General features: G+C 34.9%; 1 protein-coding gene across 3 annotated transcripts in view; it reads right to left on the bottom strand.

Moving 5' to 3' along the window:
• DIAPH2 (diaphanous related formin 2) overlaps positions 1-25067 on the bottom strand; it is a 243940-nt gene that overhangs the window by 106871 nt on the left and 112002 nt on the right. For all 3 annotated transcript variants that reach the window (XM_056359368.1, XM_056359370.1, XM_056359369.1), the window contains one exon: positions 20298-20421. In XM_056359368.1, the coding sequence (XP_056215343.1) occupies positions 20298-20421 (124 nt within the window). The remainder of the gene's footprint in view (positions 1-20297; positions 20422-25067) is intronic.

The following is a 25067-nucleotide window of genomic DNA, read 5'->3' as shown; positions in this document are numbered from 1 at the left end:
GTAAAAGAAAACTTTGTGTCTTTTAAATTAAAAACATACAGGTGAATGTAGACCATTAACTTCCATTATTCTTACTGGTTTAACTCTTTTCCCAAATTGCAGTTATCTACAAATTCTACTTTTTCCTGTTTCTTCTCACTGTTAGGAGAGGGGCTGGGAAACCTCCACACCTTTTTTTCTTCCTTTTTTTTAAAAAAAATAAAAAAATAAATAAACCTGTTAATGTGTCTGCACTGCAGCTGCCAATTTAAGCTTCCATCCAAGTTCTGTGGTTTGCTTAACAATGACCACCCCCAGAATGGGGGAAAAATAATTAGATACCCAGATGGATAAGGATTTCTGCAGTGAGAATAAGTGTAGTGTCAGTATCACAACAGAGGTAAATATTAGTACGGCTGTACACAGCCAGCTGAAACAGCTAAAAATAACTTTAAGTAAACCAATGATTTTTTACACTTTGAAATATGACCAGATGACCAGTCTGCTGGCATTTCAGTGCAATGCCTAAACTAATTCACTAAATTAAGCAAGCAATGGATACAAATGTTACCATGAACTATGCTACCACATTATATCAGAAATAAAGAATCACTAATTACCATAAATAGTAGAATTAAATTCTTTATGTCCATATTAGGACTACTATCACGGTACTTCCATGCTTTCTACTGGTTTCTTCCATGTAAACATACGAGATAAAAAGATCAGAGAAATCAAGGTTAAAGACCTTAGATCAGCTGGAGGGAAAATCATGACTTCTACCATAACATCTCCTATTATTTTCACATAAATATATTGATAACTTGAATAATAGTTAATAAAAGTGCCTGAACACACAAAAAGTTCATCTCCCCAAAGGCAACACTTATTACTGTCCACTGACAGCTTGGCTTTCATCAACAATACATATGCCACTGCAGAAAGAACAGTGGTTATTTAACTATAATTATAGAAGAAAATGCACTGGTGTTCCAGCAGTTAGTGAGGTCCCTCTCCAAGGCACACAGTCTCTATAGAAAGGGAATTTAAGGCATGTTCATAACAGATCTGAAACAGTAAAACAAACAGACCACAGAGCTGATGTCTCTGATACCTCCAGAAGAAGAAAGAATGCGCATCAAAAGGAGATACCTGTTAGAAACTTCTAAACACTTTGCAAAAGTATTTTTTCAAAGACTGAATAGATATTCTTTTTGACATGTCCTTCCAGCTACTGGTCACAGGAAGCTGAAAACAGGCAAAAGCAGCATTCCACTGGGAGAGTTTTTCATGTAACACTTGATTCTTAAAAGTTTGTGCTGATGCAAAGAGAAAAAAAACCAAAAAAACAACAACCAAAAAACACATTTAAGAAAGAGGTAGCTGGCGTTATACTACAGATGTATTAACTCCTAGAGAGCAAAAACACAAGGGCAAAAGAAAATAAAGGCCCACTGGGACTAGAGATGGAGGATGTTTTCATTCATAAACATACTCAACCAAAAGGGAAAGAATCAATGTATTTAGCATGTTATATAAATCAGCATTATAATGAGGAGATAAAAAAATAAAAAATAGTTAGCCTGGGATTTTCTATGACTCTGGAAAGCCAAGCCACTTCAAATTTAAACGTCTGATCTACTTATTTTTCAGTTAACTTCCAGTTTTACTGAATGTATCGAGGTTTCTTATTCTACACACTGATCCTCATATTAATTACAGACAGGAACTGTTCTCAAGACAGACAGCATCATTGAAGAAAACCTGAAAGATGTTCATTATAAGTCTCTGTATGACTTCGCTTGAATTTGTCCACACCAGTCTTTTTAGGTGCACTTCTGTTTGATTCTACAGTTAGATTTTATATGACACACTCGTTTTAGACAAAAACTATAGCCAACAGTAATTTTGAATTTACAGTAAGAAAACCGGTAATCCGTTTACTATTTGCAATGCAAATAACTTATGTTTCTTAAAATAATACATTTCTGAAAAATGCGCAGTGTTTTGCTTGTTAGCTTTAAGTTGCAGATTGATAAATCTGTGTTGAGTGCAAAATGTCCATGTACTATATCATTATGCAGTGATAAAGCTCCAAGCCTTCATAACCCTAAATACTGCAAGACTGAAAATATATATGACAACACATAATCCTTCATGCTTTACTAAATTTACAATTTGAAATAATTATTCTGTTATCTATTTCAAACTCTTGAGTATTCGTTTACTGTTCTGAAAATTGACAATTTCCAACCGAATGTTCTGTGTCTCAGATAATACAGTTTAATTAAAACTGGTTTATTAAAATGTCTATGACAAATTATACGTTTAAATGTTTCTCTCCTGTCCTGAGCAGAGCTATGGAACTAACGTCAGCAGTACACGAAGCAGGAGGCAATGCAGCTACATTCGTATCATAATGCCACTTACTATTCTGGAGATACGCATCCACACAACTCTTTAAAGGGACAGATGCATCTAGAATATGTGGAACAACGAACATAGCAATAGTTGATGTTTTGGTAAAATTAGAACTTCATTATTAATCCAATGCAGAGGATATAAATTCTAATGTTATAAAACCAGTCTATTATCTTGAGTGTCCATTCTTTTATTTTGAAGAAAGCTAGCTTTACTTCTGTTAACTGTCAGCCAGCTCAATCTGTAACATGCTACTGCAGACTGTGGGGAAAAATTAATAAATATGCTGAAAAGCTGCCTATTCAAAATGCTCGGAAGTAAAGTTGTTGGAGCCTGAAATGACATAGTTGGGGGAGAATTAATTAGGCAGAAAGAATTGTGTAAACAATCAGACAACAGCTGATTATCTTTTTTATGCCTTTATGATGTAGAAAACAAAGCATACAAGAGTGGGATTAAAAAATATTTGTGACACCACTCATCATAAATATTGCATTTTACTAGTATCAATTTGTGGATCACCAGATCTGCCTGCAAGAAAACATTATGTCATAGGTGGCACTTGACATTCTCAGCAGTAAGAAATTAGCAACAAAAAGAAATTAAATGTACAGTAGAAAAGACAAGAAATCAGAAAACAATTAGAAGGTTGCTTCCACAAAGGGATCTGCATTTGTACCTAAAGGTACTTTAATGGAAACTCACAACCTAATGCATATTTGATATTCTATATTGCTGAGTCTGAATCAAGAATCAAGTCTGAATCTGAAACGAGCAGCCAAGCTGAGCTTAAACGGCTGACTGAGTGTTGTAACATGTTACCCAGAGAGGTTATGGACTTGTGGCGATACTCAAAAGACACAGTCCTGTCAGCCTGCTCTAAATGGCCCTGCTTGAGCAGAGTGCTTGGACAACATGATGTCCGGAAGTCCCTTCCAACCTCAACCATTCTGGGATTCTGGGAAATCCAAATGAACAAGGCTTTGGTTACCCTCTTCATATGTAATTCCAACTTCAAGATATAACACCTTAAATAATTTCTTTCCCTCTAAGCTGGATACGTAAAGTAACTTCATTACATTAAAAACTCCTAAAATTTAGAAATAGATGCTTCACACGCTGCACTTGATCCAAATACAGCTTGTCCCACCCCAAGCATGCCAAAATCATGAATTTTGATTATGAAAACACCTGAAGAAAAACATGAAATGCTAAAAATGAAACAGTTCTCAGAATCATCACTATGAACTACAAACATCCACTTTTAAAACTACCTTGCTGAACAGTTCATTATTTCAACAAATCTAAATGGTTTTTAAACTTGTTCTTTAATAAAATGGATTGTTCTCATCGTCATCAGAATTTCACAATATACTAACAATTCAGATAGAGAAAGTATAAGGACCAAATAATTGAGTGTATTTATCTGCACTGGGTTTGATTTAGGTTCCCATCCACGCTTCAGCCAACTCATTGTCTGGCTTCACAAAAAAACCCCAAACCCATGCTTCAGACTCGTTCATGAAAACAATGTAATCCCTTGGCATGATCATCTGAAATTAAAACCATAAGTAGATTGCTTGCTAATCTATTGCCATACACTGATCACAGAGCAAACCACTTTTTTTTCCTTCCTATACATACGCTTATCTAATATATAAAATTTAAGACATCCACTTCAACAAGTGCACAAATATTTTTATAATGGTTTCCAAAAAACTACCAGTAACTGAAAATTTACAAAAAATATTTCAACCATGCAAGCTGCATTATGTCATTTCAAAACTCTTGCATACCATTTCCAAGTAGGATTCTCGATCAAGGAACCACTAAAACTAGGCTAAAAATATGTTTTATATAGCTAAAAGAGAAAGTTTGATTCTATAGTGTAGTCACCTTTAATGAAGGATGTACCAACGCTCTTAGTTTCTAATCTCCAAGCTCATTCATAATAGAGCACCCTTTGAATTGAACTGCAGAAACACAAGCAGAACTTATTAGCTGAAGACAGAAATTCAGCTTTAATAACAGTAAGTCATTTGCACTGATAGCTTTATTTTCACATGCTATCAGTTGTAAACAGATGCTAACAATTTTATCATTCACACTACATACATAATGTATCTCTGTGACTACACAGAAAACAAGACTTCTGGAGCATACACAGATAATTATGAATCACAATTATATACCTAATCTTTTCTTCCTGTTTAAAGCATTTGTGGGGGAAAAAAACCATGCAGAAATCTTCATTACAATACACTTTATCTACCCAAATTGGAACGCAAATAGACCAAGACCCATAGAAGGACCAGGACCCACTTTACCTGTTTACACAAAAACATGTATGTCTGAAGAGCTTAAAGATTCACTAACAAAATACCCAGAAATTCTCACAATAAGCTTTTGATTTCTCATTACAAAACAAATTACCTTATAATTCAGCATTTGACAGGAGAGCCCAGAAAAAAAAACACACCAAAGAGCAGTTGCTTCTAAGTTATTGTACAGCAAAGAGGTCTGTTCCCCTCCCTGGCCTTCATTACATCAGTACCTAAGAAATCATTAACTATCAGAATTATTTAATACAACTGCATTCACTGTGTCCAGACACTTTTTCAGTGTTTGTGTTAATGACAACGAAGCACAGAGATCACAACCCTCTGATAACAATGCTAGCTGTGACCTGCACCTTCCTCCTAAATTGCAGACTCATACTTAGGTTCATGTTAATTAAGATGAGGCTTTCTGATTTGTCCCTAAATGGCCATAAAACTTGCATCTTGATAAACACTAGAAAAATCTGTCAATGTTTACTTACTGCTAGCTCTAAGCAATCATTTCAATTCCTGATTTTCATGTATTCAAACTTCTCAATAATGAAAAGACCATCGCCATTGATTCTACATACAGCACTACGCACAAGAGAAAGCTTATGTCAACATAATTTGAACATTGCCTTTATTATTTATACTTCTGTTCATCAGGATGCAACGATCAGTGCTCAGTTCTCCAGAAGTCCCATAGGAACTCTCTAGGCAAAAAATGATAAACAAGGGCCAGTTGTATAAAATATTCAGTCCACGAAACAAAGCTCCACAGGCTGTTTCTTAAATTGGTTTATATTGGAAAAGTCTGCTCAAAGACTTACGATGCCAATTTAGGAATTTGCTGTGGTAGCATGAGGAAGAAAACTTTAGAAGGAAACAAGAGCACTTGACTCCTCAAAGAGAACACATAAAAGGCAACATTTATAAAGCCACAGACTAGAGAGAAGGTTGATCTTGTCTTCCTTAAACAAAAATACTTAAAAGAATTCTTGAGAAATGCCAAAATTAGAGCTAGGTATTAACCTAAATGAACCTTTTCTCCCCCTGCCCCACCATCCCCCAAGAGAAAAAGGAAGTTGCTGGCCTCAGAAGTTAAGGGTTTTTCCCGTAATTGTAACAGGGAAATAATCCCTAAAGTCCATACTCCTATTTTTAACAGGAGATAGAAAGATCAAAACAATTGAAAAAGCAAACCAAACCTTTCATCCTGACAAAAGCAAAACTTCATTTCCACTGATGAAGTCACCAGAATTTTGAAACTGCTTTTGGAAAAACATGCTGAGAAGAACTGAATTGAGTGACACCGCCTGACGGGTGAAAAACATCCTTGTAGGAGACTGGCAAAACACCATTCATGAATGAGAGGTGACCATGCAGCCTCATCTGCTCTGAACGGCAAAGTTCAGAGCACTGCTGAAATAAAGAAAAAGGAAGATTATACCACTTGAAGAACGAAACACATACAGGTATAGATATTAGCTCACAACCAGCACGTATTGGTTACTACTTCCTAATCCTCCCTCACAGCTCTTAAGCATTTTTAGACCTACAGTACGTACATGATGATAGCATGAAGAGGGGGTAACTGACGGCAGGGTACAGGAAAAGACACAGATGACAAGAGACAAGAAAGACAAAAGGAGTCTTTCAATGTTACAGAAGACTGTAATGCATTTTCCAGTCTATTATTCCAGCTTGGTAATACTTTACAGGTTATTTTTCTATGCTTGTACAATATTCATAGATCTTTGCTCAGATCCTTATAAGTCATGGACCACATTTTTGCCTGGAATCCCATACTAACTCATCTGAAAAGTCACTCCCTGTATACTTTAGTACAGGTGCTTTTCCAGCACCTTTTACAACAGAAATCATCTAGTTCTTAACTCAATTCTCATTTGTGGGATTTAAGTTGAAAAATAATTTGAAACTATATGGAGTAGTATTTGTAGCTTTTTCAAACTCGCATCGCTCTCATATTTTGCGGCGGCACACAATTAATTATAATACTATTCATACATTAATTAGAAAGCAACACAGAAAACATGATAGTCAAGAATATATCAAACAGAAAATGTTGCAAGACTAATGGATTCCTAGCATACCTTCCCTGGAGAATAATTAGATAAAAATTTGTTTAGATTAATAAAAACAAGAAAGAAAATAAAATGCAGCTAGTACAAACAAAATGATTCTGCAAAATCTGTATTCAAATTTAATGTGACTGTTTCAAATAGAGCATTGAGAAACAATATTCTAACAACAATTAAAAAAAAATTAGTTATTGATATCTATTTCAGCAAAGCCACGGTAAGGTAGCCACCCCTAGAAATATTATTTTGTGTCCCAAAGCTAATATAAGATGCCTTAAACAATACTTATAGCTTTGCGTGCCCTAAATCTTTCAGAGAAACTGCAACCACGTTCACTTCCTCTTTGATCATGCACTTTTTCCACACTTCATCTGGATTTAATTAAGAGAGGTATGTTCAAGCTGTCAGTTGTGCCCTGTTCTAACAAGCTTCAATCAGCAGATCTGATGGTTACTTCATCCAGATAGAGATTTTGGTGAAGTGTGGGGAAGGAAATACAAGTGCCTTCTTATATTTCTAGGTTTTCTTTAATATAGCAGCATCAGAACCCCTAATTTTCTTACTTTTAGAAACCTGGAAAAATTCAAATCATATGTTTCAAGAGCCTAGATTTTCAAAATGAAAGAGGAAAAGGAATGATTTTATGTCACCTGATTAAAAAAAAGCACAGAATAAATTAATTCAAATTGAGATTTGTTTAGTGCAAACGACTGCTGCAATGAAGTTTTCACAAATCCAAGTATAGGAGAAAATGAGAGTGAAAGACGACACTCTGAAAATAACAGTTTATTTTGCACATAAATAGTATTTTGAATATCAGTTGCATACTTAAACCCACTCACCATTAATGATTTGATTAAAATGGTGCATGTCCTTTCCCTGCTTTCTTTCCAGATACGGTTACGTATTTTTTGTTTTAGTAGTTCATCTGGCAATTATTCGCTCGGAACTCACCGCCCCACGCACACAAATAGCCTTGCCTCAAACGATTGGGACTAAAAGAAGGAAAAGCCAGTAAACTAATACCTCGTATTTTGATCTCAGCCAACAAATACTTAAAAATATTTCTTAAACAAATGTTCTGGTTAGACAGAAAAGCAAAGAGCATAATCACAGGGCAATCAGGATCTGAAATGAAAGTTTCCAAGTTTCCTACACTGAAGACAAACTGCTTTAAAAAAGTGAGTATATTTTCCGATTGCATCCTTCCCCTCCAAAAAGTTGTTTGTTTTTTATTTTTATTATTATTTCTTTTTCTGGAGCGGAGAAGGATAGAGGGCAAAAAGCAGTTCCACCAACACCAACATTTTTTATAAAGCAATGTCTCATGCCAGCTTGACTTTGATATCTAATGCTGCAGCTCCAGGGATTTATACAGTGCACTCTCCCTTTAATTTCACATTTTAAATTAAGTGTACAGCAATTAGGAAATGGATGTCTAATGAATTATCATTCTAGTAGTGCACAATTCTGTACAAAATTATCTTTCAGTGATCTGGACAACTGGGTTTAATATAAATTTAAGGATGAAAGCACAGTTTCCTTCAGGCAATTATTCACAATCAAGAAGCCTTTAGATTTCCAAGTGTTTAAGTAGACTTTTGCACATAGAATTTTACTCTTTAGAATCTCCTAAACAAGCAGGCTTTTCCTCCTCTAAAATTTTCATGTCAGTGGAGATTACAGCCATTTTTTTTTCTATCACTAGGTAGCCAATTTATATGCTAAAAATGCATTTCAGCAACATTTTTATACTTTTCTTCTTTCTTGTATAAAATCCTCTCTCAATCTTTTTCATACCAGCTTTAAAGCAGAATTTGAGATGCAGTCGTCAAGGTGAGAACAGAACGGAGCTCCCTCAAGTGGTACATCTACATAATCTCAAGGATTAAAAAAATCCAACACAAATCTATAGGCAAACATCTGGACTTAAACAGATAACCTACAAAAGTTTGTACTATGTAATTTACAGAAATTATGTTTTTCAGTAAACAAAAACTGGAAAAATAAGCTATTTGAAGTTCTTAATTGCCACACAGCTACCTGTTGCATATCATTACACCTCCCCATTTGTAACATTTTCCAATTTCTTCCTTTATTCATACTCTAATGGAAGTTACAGATTATTTGTACACTCCTGTTCACAATATTTATAGTATAGCCCAACATGAAAGACATCAACATAGTCTTATGTCCCTTTGCATCAGGGCTTTTCCTTTTTAAAAAGAAATTAAGATCTGAAGGTAAAAACATACTGTGAGAAAGAAAATTGATAGTCTGCTTTATGTAACACTATTTTCATTTAAAATGTCCCATAGTTCTTGTATTTTTACATATTAAGGAAATAGTACCTTAGTTGAGACCAGTTAAAATTCAAAGAACCATTTTCTAAAGGGATGTCATTTATTATACTAATAGCAAATAACTGTAAGAGAAATTAACATTATGCATCGACACACGACACATTATTAGGTGATTTTCAAGTTCAATTGAAGTAATGATTACACCTATATAATCCTGTAGTTATCACCTGGAACACAGTGGGTATTTTAGTTTGCTTTAAGAAAGGTGAATCAAATAGGAAAAAAAGAAAGAATAGCAAAAATGTATGACGATAAAGGAAGCAGAAAGCTCTCTAAAGCACTGTGCTTGAATCTGGCAGAAAGACATTTTACAGGTGATTCTTTCTACGTACATCTGAATGAAGGGGAAAACAAGACAGACAAAAGCCCTTTAAAGAGCAACACTAAAGTAACAAAAACTATTAACTGACTCTGAAGAGCCAGTGAACTGGGCAAATTCACCACCTGGGAAAGGAAAGTTCTTCAGAGAAGTTTTTAATAGGTACAACAGAGGGCATATAAGCACAAAGTTTTGACTTAATTCACAGATTCAACACTTTCAGAAAAATTGTGCGATTTTTCATGAAGATGAGTTATGAACACTTTTCATTCATACTTTTGGCATCTCTGTGCTTCTCCCCTCCAGGCCTAGTGCCATGCCTTTCTGTGATACCGTCCCCACACACACACCTGACAGCCCCACCTTCAACTCCATGCAACTTACCTAACCTCTTTGCTATAAAGCACCTACATAAACATAAAAAACCCTGAAATCAACACACACACTTACCATGCTATCTTCTAGACAACAAAATAAAGAACATACCCTTAGCAAAATTCTAATTCATTAATTTTCCTCCATGAGGAACTATGAGCTATATTACATTTCCAGCTGGTTTTGTTTCTTTTTTTTTTTTTAACTTTATAAACAAGGGAAGGTAGTATACAATTTATCTTACCAAACTCTATCCTTATGATCGCAAAGTCCACTGCTGTTTTTCTCACATAGAGGATCACACACTTTTTTCAGAGTTATTCTCACACTATTAGGTCCCAGTTCCCCTCCCAGGACCATGTAGTATTTATCTCCTTTGTGTTTGTATTCTTGCTGATTTGTTACCTGAGAATCTAACTGATATACTGTTTGCCTTTTGTTACAGAATCTTCTTGAAGCTAGTACATAAAAACGGACTTCACATCAGTCCCTAAAGAACCTGACTGATACCTTACTCTCCTAAATAAATTGCTACTTCTCATCATCCTTTGTTTATGCCCTTAAAGCGGTCTGTAGTCTGTGAGGCTGATCTTGTCTCAAAGCAAATCAACATTTTTCACATAACTGGTCAAGCACTGAAACAATGATTTACTAATATCTCTCTTGGTCTATATCTTGTTTTGTTGATAAAACAATGCAATATCTCATGATCAATTATGCATGTGTACAAAATTCCTTTTCCAACCATGAACATAAAAATATTAAAATACAGGAATACAAAAAAAGGTAATAAAGTCATGTACGAAGCAAAAGCACAGCAAAGTGTTGTAAAAAACCCCCTCGTATTAGGACAAAAAACACCATCTGGAATCTCGCCAGATTAGACCTGACCGATTCAAAGTTTTCCAAATTCCATTTCACTGAGCAACACACAGGCTGTATCCAATTAAACAATTAACATGAAATATCTGAACAGTATCTCTTGTTATTTTATGGTATGTAATAAAAACAGACTAACAATTATATTGATGCATAGTGCACCACAGAGGAAAATAAAGAATCTCAGCACACTTTAATGAAAATATCATACATTGTGTGATTAAACACACAACCCCACCACACACATACCCACCCACCCCACCCCCAACCATCCACATTTATTCCAGAAAGCTTCAGCATGCCTTCAAAGCTGACAAAGAGAGGTAGTAAAACAAAGAGGTGGCTTTCAGTTCGTAAATGGTAAGTGTGTTCACTCTGGTTCAGGATAAGCCTGTACTCCACATACCCTACAAGAAGCCCTCATAATTCCACACTGGCTGTTTAAATTGACAATGTGGAAAGATGGAAGGTGGACTGACAGTTCCATCACTATTTCTCACGTACCTCTTAGTATCACATTTACTCAGAAGAGATAAAGCAGAGGGAATAAAAGTGAAAGCTAAAACTATGCTCAAACCTTCTTCATTCCTCAATCCCCTTCTGTCAAAGAAACAGTTTAAGGAAAATATACTTAATGTTACACTGTCTCTCAGTTGGTAGACTGGACTCGATCAAGCAGGAAGTTACAAAAGTTTTTTTTCTACAAGGTCAAACTTCTCTTTTATTGCAAATTCTCTAATTCTACAAGGATTGAAGCTCAGTAACCATGGATGCTCAAAGCACATTAGTACATGAATGAAAAAGTTTCATTTTAAATGGCTAGTATAAAAACCTGTATAGCAATTCTGAAATAAGGATTGTAACAGTATTATGATAGAATTCTTTCCGACTAGTTTGAAAAAAAGATTATTTGGGAAAACAACTAGTAACACCACCATTTACCGTATTAAATAACAAAGAAAACCCAACTGGGTTTCAGTCGTGACCAGAAAAGGAGATTCATTCTATTAGGATAGCAAAATAACTTGCCGTGTTTCAGCAATGTATTTTTATAACTTAACTTTATAGAAAGATTCACAGCTTTCATCTGCTGCGTATTACAGCAAACACAATGGGATAATAAATTGCTGGTCTAGAATATTTACACACAGCAGAAACAGTATATTTAACCTTAGATGAATTCAATTATGTCTGTTGACCTTCATGACAAGTATCTAGTCATATAAAATCTGACACTACTCATGCAAACATTTCAAAGCAATCTTAGTGGGGGATCAGCATTTTTTTTTTCAGGGTGAAAAATTAGCTAAGTGAAAGGATCAGTAAATGCCACAAGGCCATACTGACATTTCTCAGTGGAAATGAAATTGAATAGCAACAGTCACCTCAACACTGTCACTGAAAAACAGGATTTAAAATAAAAAAATAAAAAAAAAATTACCGCTTCTGGGATTGCTTCTGTGCGAGTGCTGCTGTGCTGTTCAGGACAGATCTCCAGAGTGTGATTTTGATGTTGTGCCTTCTAACTGCACCAGGTCCTAGCAGTATTTTTCACCTGCTGATTATCTAATTTAAATTGGTCCCTATAAAAAGGCTGTAGCATGCAAGAACATTATTTTATATGCTAGGGAGACACACTCTCTATAGACTAAGCAAACAAGTACATTTGAGCTCAACATCAAACAGCAGTCCCTTTTTCCCCCCCCTAGCTTAACAATGTCAACTAAATATACGTAACAGCACAAATTGCTTGTAATTTGATTTTGAACTTGGCAGGGTCAGTTCTTCAGTAGGATTCAAAATGCTGAGATGCTATGAGCTTGAACAACTAGCAACGCAAAAATGGAAGAAGAAAACACTGTTTATTCATTGATGCCCTGAATTTTCTAAAAAAAACCCCACTAGTTTGGAAAAGAAAAGCAGATTATATGTATGTACTAATTCTTCCTATCTTGTATCACAGTGCTTTCAGAAGTGGGATTTTCTGCCTATGCTGATGAAATACGTCAGACCTTCAGATGTACTTCTAAGAATTACAAGCACGATCAGTTTAATCAAGTGTGCCTTGTTTGCTTTAGCATGGACATTTAAATATGATGCGAGTGTTCAAAGATAAAAAGGTTTTCAAATGTAACCTCTCCAAACAATACACTGTTTATTTCCTATTCAAAAGTATATTTCATTAGTTTCTTCCCTGCATATATTGAAACAATACAAGATACAGTTTAAATAGAAAACTCCATAAACTAAAGAGTCAACAGCAAATAAATTGTTACTTTCCTGCACTGTACCTGCAGTAGGCAGCACAAAGTCTTTCTTCTTCTTACTTCATTAACTTAGAAAAAAACCAGGGGTTTTCTTGTAGGTTATTAATGGAGGGTTAAATTAATCGCAAGTTTAGTTTTGAAGAAATAATTTAGCTCATACTTCAATGCAAACAACTACAAAAATTGTATGTTCTTAATAATCACTACCAAACAGAAGTCTCATTACGTGACCTAGTACCAGCACAATTACTAGATGTTCAATCTATATATAATTTATACTATAATTTCTTGCTATTAAGCAAAATCCTGAAGTTTCAGCAAGTTCATAGTTGTTTGATGGTGACAACAAAATAGACCATATGATGGCCTCAACTGACTCTTAAGAATCAAGTATATCAAAGTTCGAAAGAGTTGAGTGAAATTTGACCAATTTTCCCCATTGGGGGGGGGGGGGGAAGGATTAAAAATTCCACTGTTTCTAGTCTTTCCTCATTTACAAATGGTATCAATAACAATAATTTAATGTTACTTGTCCTGTCTTCCCTATATATTAGTACAAAAGACTAACAATTGATGGTTGAAAACATTTTAGAAATTGCTTGACTAACCATGTAATCAAGTATTAATTTTTTTCTGAGGTAAGACTTGAAGAGCACAACTGACATTTTGATCTCTTAAGCTTGAATAAATCACTCTTGTTTCTTTTCCTTCCACTGTATGCATTCATACGTCTTCTTCAACAAGACTATTCCCTGCTAGCACATCTTAAGACATGAGCTTTCTGCTAACTGTTCCTTGGAGTGTGTTTTTAGCTGTAAGCAGAAGGCTTACCTTTTAAACAAATGCTCAACACCAAGAGTAACAAAACACCCTGATTATATTCATATAACGTAACCATAACAAACAAAGAAAAAAAAGTGCCGTGCTACATCTAGAAGATAGGTCTTTCTGTTCCTCTGTTAATCATCACATAACTTCATAACTTTCTAACTACTGCACATAGGTTTTCTCACTTGGTGAGGAATGAGTAGGTAGGAAGAAGAGGGAAGTAGAGAGGGGATAAGAACCAGGTTCTCAGAGAAGTCCCCCCCCCCCAAATAATCTTATTGATGTGCAAACTTTAGTAAGGTAGACCTTCTTTCCTTAGACACTATCTTGAAAAAGTATTTTATCTGGATAAATAACCATTCTTTTCCCCAAAGTACCTCTTTCAGCCATGAACTACACTTTCCAATGAAAGCATTTTCAAACGTCATTTTTGTAGACAGCAAGAACAAAAGCTTTATATAAATACTGCAAGAAAAGGCACATGTATACAATTGTCTTAAGGATTATACATGACCTAGAATTTCAAAAATGACTGAATGGTTTTCTTTTCCAGTTCCCAAAGCACTGAAAAATACTTCCACATTTAAAAAAAACATTCAAATACATTCAGGCAAAATAAATTTACATCAAAGGTAGGGGCATATAAGAAATTTTCTAGAAACTTTCCCCCTTTGGGGTTGTTTTTGATAAGCCCCTAGTTATGAGCAAATTCAGATATTAATATACATTCTGATGCAGAAATTAAGGCACTAGTGCATTTCAAATAGACTGAAAAACAAAAGCAGGCGTTTCTCTAAATGACATCTCAAAACACTAAGTGAGTTATTTTTCCATAACAAGCTAGGAGGAAATCCCAAGTGTTAACAGATGACAGGAGCGTTAATGCCATTAACATTCTTTCAGCGCTCCATGTCAGTGTGTAAACGATGTCCCGCTGCTCAGTCACTCTGACAGGAAAAAGGTTCACAGCCGTTTCCAGATGCTGAGGTTCCGATTCAGAGTGTATTTGTTTCTTCCCTAGTGGCCTGCTCTAAAAGATTCCGCAGTACAGTGGTTCATACCAGAGAACTATCCATTGATGTTTAGCGCACATTAAATATCTCACATTCTCAGTGCATTAAAGTCCCATACACACTTAAAGTAGAATTCTCCCCAGATCATTTCATTCCAACTGAAGTACATCAAGTAAGGAACTAATAAAATTCATATTAATTGTGAAGCAATAGTCATTATTAGCTAGAACTAGGAGCATAAATACATATCAAATAAGAATATATGCCTTTCAGGAAGGCAGCTTTTTATTTTATAAAAATAATTCTGTTTTAATGAATAGTGTTACTTTCTGAAAATTAAAATTAGCTCACAAATTGCTGTTGTTCTATTAAATGGTGAGATGAATGCACACTGCTTTGAAATTTTTATCTGCAGTAGTTTTTGTTTATTCATTCATAGCTCCCTTAATTTAGCAGTTATTTAAAAATAAGCTTTTAATTCTTCACATGTATGCAATCAGAAAAACCAAGTGGCACCATTTATTGCTCTGGTAAGCATAAGATTTTAGCATGATTAGGCATGTTAATCTCTCTTACTAGGGGAAATGATACAGCTGAAAACAGAAAAGCTGTAAGAAATCTTCATTTAAGGATATACTACTTCATCTAGGATACATTATATAAAAGAATTAACATGCTATTGTTTACAAAGTATATAATGGTCCAAAAGCCACACAGCCTAACTGGCAGGATAACAAAAAGAATGAACATAATGTCCAGTGACCAAACAGCGTGCCCTCCTGCCACACTAGTTCTGCCCCTTCTCCCTTCTCCTCAAAACGAACCTGAATGGTCCTGCGTGTTTTCTAGAGGAACAAATATTTGTCATCGGCAGGCGCATGATGGGAGGAAGAGATGGTATTTATTATGTAACTATGGCTCTAATTAAAGATTAATTAGTAAGTTACCTCTGTACAACACTCATTTATTCCTGCTGAAATACCTTTTCATTCTGTTGTCTTTAAACTGTCTTAACAACAATTAATCTCCATTAATCTATCTTCCTCAATTCCTAATGAGACACTCAAGTTTTAACATCACTAAAAAGAAATCAGCATATACACCTACAGCAAGTAAATATAAAACTCAGTTTCCCACTTAAAACCCCCTTCAATTAGAGGCACATACGCTGAAATAAAACAAGGAGTGAAAGCCAGATTTTTCATAGTCTGTAATTACTTTTTTAAACTGTTGAATAAGAATACCCAGTGTTGCATGAAGCTGGGCTAATTATAGAAAAAAAACTCTCACATTTGAAGTTAAATTATTTACAATTTGATATTCAAGTAATGATGCTAGCTATGGATCCGATCATGAAAAAAGCTGTCTCAAGAATCACACTTTAGTTATTTAATATAGTAGAAAATCACAGAAAGAATATAAGAATATCTCCCCCCCACCTTCCATACTACGCTCTACTTTCTGTAATAGGTTAGTTGTAATCCTCATTTTGGAATCAATTATTCCCAATGGCCAACCAGACAGGTCAGCTTCATGATCCCAATGACTTTAAGAGCGCTGCGAGCATTTCTTAAAACGTAGGCAATTAAAACCAGAAATCTCAATATAAGACAGACAAACTAAGATCCTAGCATGACAGCAAGACAGACAGCAACTATAAAAATCAATTCAGAATCCCACAGAAGTACTTCAATACAAAAAAAAAAAAAAAAAAAAAAGTCCACAGTGTTCGTTACAAACAACATAAACACACACTTAAGAAATGCCAAACTGTGTCCCAGCAAGTAGGGATCACGCAAACAAGTTTGAACTGTCTTTACTCTTTGAATATGAAGTTCCACCATGCTGATGATGTAACAGAGCCAGTGTTTTGATGCAGAAAAAGATAAAATAGTATCATGGTTTTTACTCTTCACAACTATGAAGCTATAAAATTACTGAAATACTGTATCTATTTGAAATCTGATATTAAAAAAATGCCAGTAAAAACAGAGAAAGCTCAAGAAGTGCATCTACTTTGCTATTGCAAATGAAGTTTAATTAACCTGATGACAGTATGAAGATTCTCATATGGACAGTAAATACTAACAAACAGGTCCCCAAAATATTTCGCGTTTTTTAAGTATCACAAGCTAGAAACAAACTGCAGAGTCAACCCAATGTCATTATGTGTATTTGAGAGAAAAAACATTGGTACAATCCACTACAGGTATAGGAGAACTTACAATAATTGAATTTTTAAAGTCAGGACTGTGTACTGTCATAAAATATATGTTTTTAGTTAAAAAGAAAGTATCAACTTGATAGCGGCATTATTTGCTGAAGCCGTTCTATTATGTTTGAAATCAAATCAGATGATCATACTGTATCTTAGTTATTAATTGCTTATGAAAGATGGCAACCGACCTATAACTATCATCTGAATTTCTGTTATGATATTCATTGAACCTTATCATCATACATGGAATAATAAGACACCATTAAGCAAGAAGTCACATTGACACATAGAACCCATTTACATGAATATCGGCAGAACTCTAAAGAAAGTGATGTGAAGCTGAATGTGCTTCTGTCTCTGAAACTATTTCATTTAGTTACCTACACTTACTTTAAATATTAACTATTCAGAGAATATTAACCCATTTTTCTCAGTTTGTAACTAATCAAAATGTATCAAGATAACCTTTTAACACATACCAAGTTAACAGACTGTAGTCAAAACTACATGAATTTAATTCAGCTTTAATTATTTTTTTTTAATTAAGGGGGTATATTTACCTGAATATATTATTTCTGCAATATATTGAATTTTTGAACAGATTATGGAACAGCCATCTTTTTTTTTCCTCACTTACAGTACCAAAAGCTTATTTTCTAAAAAAAGTTTAAAAACCTAAAATCAGGTAATTTCTTCCGTAGCCTTTGCTTCTATATTATGAGAATTTAATTCATTTTATTATGATTAATTAAATTTATGCATGGTAATTTTATTCTAATTAATCTCCTACCTTAGTATGATATCAAGCAATATTCCTTTTTGTATTTTCTGAAGAAAGTCTCATCCACAATTACCGGTAACAGCTTTTGTTTATTAGCAGGAATGCGAAAGAGAACAATGCCTTTAATTACGGTGTAATTCCTGCATCCTAAAACACTATACTCAGAGATGATTTACGGTCAGACACATCTCAAATGTTCTGAAACTCTCCAGCAGTTAGAGAAATGTTCAGCCTGAAATTCTTTAACTATCTCATCTCTGTATGTGTCATCAACAGTTCGTCAACAAGCTGATAGAAACAAAAGAAATACATGCTGTAAACTAGAGATGTCATTGCCCACCCACCCCACCCACCCCCTAAGATTTATTCTTCAATCCAAAAAATAAAATAAATAGGGGAGTGTAAAGAACTTCAAAATATTTCATGATAAACAGAAACGGATATAACTGGCTATGACTTTCTAAAAAGAGAAAAACACTCTCAGGTCATCCATTAATTATGAAAACACAAATCCTTAGGCAGAATCAGCTAATTTCTTACCTGTTTTGGCAAGCCACAAAATTTGCCAGTCTGATAAATGCTGTCAAGACACCTACAGTTCAGGGTGCCTATTTTCATTACCAGGAATTGGGAATCTAGCCATGACATCAATGTATGTCCACTGAAGCAAGGCTGCCCAGGAGACACTCAACAACTAATTTGCAAGAATTTCATAGGATCATCATATTTTTGTCAATACAAAACCAAAACAAAACATTAGCAGTTTTTGGTTTTAAACTCTTCTGCTTGTCAGACAATCCTCCTTCTTTAAGAAATTCAGGTGATCAACCACAGAACAGAAAAAGGTAAACAATACGTACTTGGCTCTTTTCTCACCAAATCACTTGAGTGATGGCAATCATTTTTCTAAGTACAGTAAATACACAGGTAGCAAAAGAACAAATAGCAAAGCATTTACTCAACACAACTGAAAAATAATGTATATAACCTGTAAAACAGCTGTCAAGCTTAACAAGAAAACACAGTTGCAAAAGGTACATTTCAGAACGTTGGTTTCATTTATGAACAAAAGTGTGGCTTACTTGACAGCATTCAGCCTACGCACAGCACGACAAGGCAAGGACAATTATGAGGCAGTATTATAAAATTTTCTGATGTGAATGTATTGCAGGGAAATAATAAGCCTGGGGGGTTTTTTAACAGCAGAACTGATAAACATGATTACTAGCAAGTCTCTTAACCTTGCAAATAAGACAGGGTGGAAGAGAATGTGTAAGCAATACGAAACAATATTCCACTTAGTCATGAGTTGTCTGCCTTAAGCTACTTTTCCTGCAGTCTTGTCAGAAACCTAATATAAATCCATATAGAGAAGATATTTAATATCTCCTTGTGAATTTCTGTCACTGAATCCATTCAGATGGTTAATCCTGCTAAAAGTTATTTTCCAAGTATACAGTAGTTCAGAGAATTCTTCATCACATTCAATTTCTAAATGTGATGAGCTCTAGACATCAATCCCCCCACCCCTTATTTTTTTTTCTCCTTTGGAAAACCTACAAAACCCACTTCTGTCTTGTCACAGTAAGAAAGATGTCACATGAATTATCTGAGTTTCTATAAATACACAAAACGCCTTGGACTTGGCCATGTACCATACCTCCAAATAATCCCACGCATACAGACATGTGCTTTGTGTAAAATAAAACCCTGCAAATTTCTTTTTAGAAAAAAAGGACTTTTGCCTAGTTTTTCCTCACAGTTTTGTGAGCTTCTTGCATCTACAGTATACTTCACTGCTTTACACTTCTAAGCAAAAGTAAAGCTGGATATATAAAATTTTGGTGGGAAAACAGGCTAGACAGACATGGTATTCTCCCACAGATTTAGGTACTGTAGGTTTAAAGGACCAACAGTCTCTATTCCCTACAGAAATAAAAGGACAACTCACTTGAGTACAAAGGTAAATATTTCTTCTCTAGAATGATCTGTTACAAGAAAATAAATAAAAAACATTAACAAAATTAATACTGACCCCTTCAAAATACAAGACATCTCAAGCTAAAATAATAAATAATCTCAGCTCTACTGCTGATAGTTTTCTAGATTGAAATGATTCAATAATTATCATTAAATACTGTTCATTAAGGCAAAAAATGCACCCTTACTACTATCTTTACGACCCATTACTATAACTACTTCCTTCAAGAAAGCTACACGGTTTCCACTTTGGAGCCCTGAATATAATAAATGCTCTAAGTTATACTCAGTTATATGTTTTCTTACGATCAGTGTGCTCTGTTATGCTATTCTCGGCACTGGAATAAAAGCATGGAATAAGAGACTTAAAACTTATTTTCAAGTGCTGTAAATACTTAACCAGACGATCAGAATGTTCAGATGACCAATGAAGACATGCAAAAAGGATATGCTCATCTTTTCTACAAACTTATCATGTTCATCTTGTGTTTTAGGGAAATTCTTAATGTCATTTTCTAGGCGCTGGATCTGCTGGTTCATTGAATCAAGGTTGCTCTTCAGAGTCTGAGCTGAAACTAAGAAGAAAATGACAATGAGTAGAAAGGTTCCAGATTGCAGAAAGGGTATCAGAAGGGGAAAAAAACAATGTCAGTATAAATAGTCTTAAAGAGACGGATTCTATTGAGTAGACTCACATTTTTCTGAATTACTGCTCATAAAAATCACACTCTTCATAAAAATTAAGTGAAAATATCTAACGTAATATACCAAATCATCATACTTAATGTTGAAATGTCACCGCTTAATTCTGCCATTAGTTCAAATTATTCAATTTCTATTTGAATTTATTGGTAAAAAATCTAATATTTCATTCCTTTAAATCTAATTCAAAGATTAAAAAGTAACTAAGGTTCAAAGTGATTTTACCTTATTAATGCATGTACTTGGTTAAATGAATGATCCTATTAACGCATGTGCTCTGTTACAGAAACGATTTAAGCAACAGACAGGGAGAAAAGATCAAGTATTTTCCTTTTATCGAAATTAAACTGATTTCCAGAAACCAAGAACTGTGAAGCCCTTTGTTAACATCAAAGCTGTTCTGAATAATAGAAGCTATTGATAATTAAAAAGCAGCAAAGGGCTCACAGTACAGCACACACACACAAAACAAAAAACCAACCACAAACAAAACCACCACCACCAAAAACCAAACCCACAAAACCAAAAAACCAGAAGCTGCCCTAAAGAGACACTGCTTACTCTGTCATGTGCTATTCTAATGTAAAGCACTATTTCTGTAATTTGTATTAAACAACCACCAATTGATACATGATGAGAGATATCTCCATTGGAAATCATGACATCACAATTTTGAAGTTGAAGTAATACCATACCACAAAGAAATTCCAGAACTAGAAGAAAACCAACTGTCTCTGCAGAGAAGCCGCTGATATTTTAAAATTAAAACAAACTGAATCCATACTATTGATTTTCATGACATAATCCATAAAGTCCACTTATCATTCTCAATTTAATCATAAAAAGCAGTTTGAAAAGCACTTGCTCTCAATTCAAAGATGCATTTTAGAACCAAATTCTAGCTTCTATTCTTTGTCTCCTCTTGCACAGTTTACAAACACATGCTTTCAAGAAAAAGCCATCTCAACGCCACATTTCCCTGAAGAGTGCTGTAACATTCACACCATGTCCCATCCTTCCTCTACACTGACTACAGAGCATTTCAAGTATACTTTTTTTCAGAGCTAATTTATACTCTATAAACTACTTCATCCATAGTGACATTGCATATAATCCTGGTTAAGTCTTAAAAATACAGTGGGACAAACAACTTTGTGAGAGCAGAGGTGGAAACACCCAGCACATCATCTGCTCTTGGGGAACTGGCCCAGTCAATGCTCGTTACTGACCGCAGACAGCTGCTCCACCAAGCTAACAGGGCACATCTGCACCCCAGCTAACCCAAGGGTTCTTTGTTTAGGCAAGATAAGGACATGACTTTTTTTTAAGGGGTTTCAACTTGTAATTATTTGTTTGACGGTAAACAATTTGTCCAAAAGTTGCACAGACTATTTTCAAAAGAACAGTTTCTTTTCCTTTTTCCTTGTAATCTAAAACAAAAAAAAAAAAATTGTGCTGTGGCTATGTGAGATTACACAGTAGCAGGAATTTGATTCAAGATGACTTGAAAAACAGTATACAGGAAATAAAAACACTGTAAATAAAGAAGCTGTTCCCAGAAGAAAATATATTCTATATTCTTTGTAAGTGCCAATTCGTATCAGCCATAACACCGCTGATGTAATTTTTCACAAGCACATTCAAATACATAAGGCAGCAATACAGCTGTCTTCATCCCAGACATATTCTTGATTTTATTTTCCATTTTATCTATTATATACTGGTACCAAAGGAACTACTAATCATGTAATCTTAAAATTATTAGTGAAACAGCTTTTTAAGCTTAACTCAACTTGGGGGAAGGAGGAGAATCTATACTGACAACAGCATCCTTGTGGCTATTAACTTAAACATCTGAGAGCTAACCTTGAAATCAACCACTACAGCAGTTTAAACAATAAACATTGTTTAAAGCTTTCAGGTTACAGCTGCATTAGTTTAATCATTTGATATTATTCTCAGAAAAGGAACACAGATTTTTGCTTGAACTGAAGAACTTGAATTACTATAATATTTTTGTAGGCTGTTATGTAGTTGGATAGGGAGACAAATAGCACTGAAGTAAAATGCTAGAACTGGAAAAATAAATTAGGAGGATGCAAAAGGTAATTTTACTGGAAAAAAGAATAGCAGCTGGTAAGCAAACAGGCAGCATAACAGAAAGTTTAACTGTTTTCAGCAATTTGAAAATATTTAAATGCATGACTGCTTAGCAAGAGTAGTAGCTTATTTTTGTCTGATATTTAAAAGTGCAAAGAAATTCAGCAAGCAATGACGAATAAGAAGTCTTAGCTTCTGTGATTAAAATGGAAGAAGGCATTTTCAGTAACTCTGTTCTATAAAACTAAGTTCAGAAAACAGTTCAGATGAGGTGCATACTAACTTTGAAACTACGAGGAATATCCAAGCAAGAAGGTGGCATTCAAAGGCTGTGCTTCCATTAACTGACTTCCACATCCACACTGAACTATCCAAAAACATTGTAGAATATGCATTTTCAGTCACCTTTTCTGTCTTGCCTAGCCCAGGCAAATGTACAATTTTCTGTTCAAACAATTTATGAAGCTGTTGTTCTGCAAGACAAGCTTAAAAAGACTACATAACAGAAATCATCTACATACGCTATCATAAAATATCTGCATTTCCTCCCATAAACTGTTTTATTAGAGATTTACTACTTCAGTAATGTGAAGAGGTGGCAACATGAATACCTCTTACTCTTTCAGGGAAAATCATGTAAATTTCTTAAAAGTCTTGCAAGGTTTTTATTTATGAAGGCATAAAACTACTTGCAGCAAAGTGCTATTTCTTTGAAACCATTCCACAAATGCACACGCTAAACACACTGTCTCTATCACTATACTCCTTAAAGCTGCTGATCACAAGACAAAGGTTTGTTCACCTTCAATTTGCCCATCATTGTACACAAAAATTAGGCATCGTAGTAAAACTAGTTTAAAAATGTACACGAAAGGTGGCATTTACTCTTCAGTGGCACACAAGCACCCTTCAAGAACTATTACTGGGAAAGCCTCTCCGGAGCAACCGTTACAATGCTATTCTGTTTAATGTTGCAGCAGGAGAGAGTAACCAGCTAAACCCAGTACGCAAACATCTGTTTTCAAGACAGAAACTTTGAGGCATATATTTTTTAAAAAAGAGGAGAAAGGTGGGGGAGGAAGGAGGGGAGAAAACACAAACCATCAGCATCCATAACCCCAACACACTGTGGAATGAGCCATCCTAAGAAAAGGATGCAGCCTACAAAGAAGCCTAGAGATTTCCCTGTATTAGCAGCAAAAATAAAATATTTGACACAATTTTAAAGTAAAACAAATCAAAAGCAACAAACAATCTATCTCACTACCCTCACAGCCTTATAGGAGAATTAACACCCCCCCTCCATAGTGGAAAGGTCAGCATTTAAGAAATGGGGAAGTTTGAGAAGTGCAAAGAAAGTCGAATCTGCTGACACAGGAAACAGTGGAGGCAGATGGCATAAACAAGTTTAGAACAGGACTGTTTAGCTCGTCCATGTCCATGAGAAGGTATCAAAAGGAATTTGCAGGGATGTAATGCTTAACATGTCCCTGACAACATGTATGCATGGTGGGGGAAACAGGCTGGAGGAACCAAAATGTTTTCCCAAAATACATAACTCGCTGCCAGTACTGGGGAGAGCATCAGGTTGCATGGACCACTTGGCATTTAGTACATTCTTACGCTTTAAGTAAAAAACCACACAAACCCCAAAACCTATATACAAATCCATGTTCAAGGCCAATGAGAGGAAACAAGGCAGAGAGATCTCTCAATCTTTACCAAATCCCACCAGATTGGCCCCTTATTTAGCAATAAGGCTGGCTTGCAGAGACCTGCTGCAACTCAGACAGCGAAAAGAAAACAGCATCTTTAACATGTACCTCAAACCACTGTAATAAAAGGAATAATTAAACAGAGAAAAATTCCAATACCAGAAATTAAATGTGCATGTTTCAACTACCTACAGCATTATCGCACAGAATTACTATTAACATAAAGGATGAATATAAACCAGGTGACTATGAAGTTATGTGTATTAATGTATTGCCAGATTATTTCTCATGTCAGTGGAAGACTAATGTAAGCACCTAAATTTATCAATATTCTCTCTGCACAAATACTGAATAAATCAGTTAATCATGCATCTTGAATCTAAGACTGATTAAAAGATTATTTTGTATATTATTATTTATAGAAAAATCCACTGTAATTGAAAAGAACATAGCATGTTATTTTGACATGAAAGGTGGCATTTTTTTTTGCCACTTCATTATTTCCCCTATATTAATTCCTCCTCTATAAAATACAAGTAAGTAATAAAAAATTTCATCCACTTATTTTGGAGAAAGCAGTTGCACAGCCTGTACACTAAGGAAGGCTTAGTGAATATCTGGTAGACAGACCACTTTAGTCCTAGAAAAACGCTACAAGCAGTTAATCTCATGTTAATGTCAAACACTAGCTAGTCCCCACAGTC

This window comes from Falco biarmicus, chromosome 14, assembly GCF_023638135.1.
Source record: "Falco biarmicus isolate bFalBia1 chromosome 14, bFalBia1.pri, whole genome shotgun sequence".
Classification (NCBI taxonomy): domain Eukaryota; kingdom Metazoa; phylum Chordata; class Aves; order Falconiformes; family Falconidae; genus Falco; species Falco biarmicus.
Note: the sequence above shows the minus strand (reverse complement) of the source record. Positions and strands in the feature narration are given on the sequence as shown.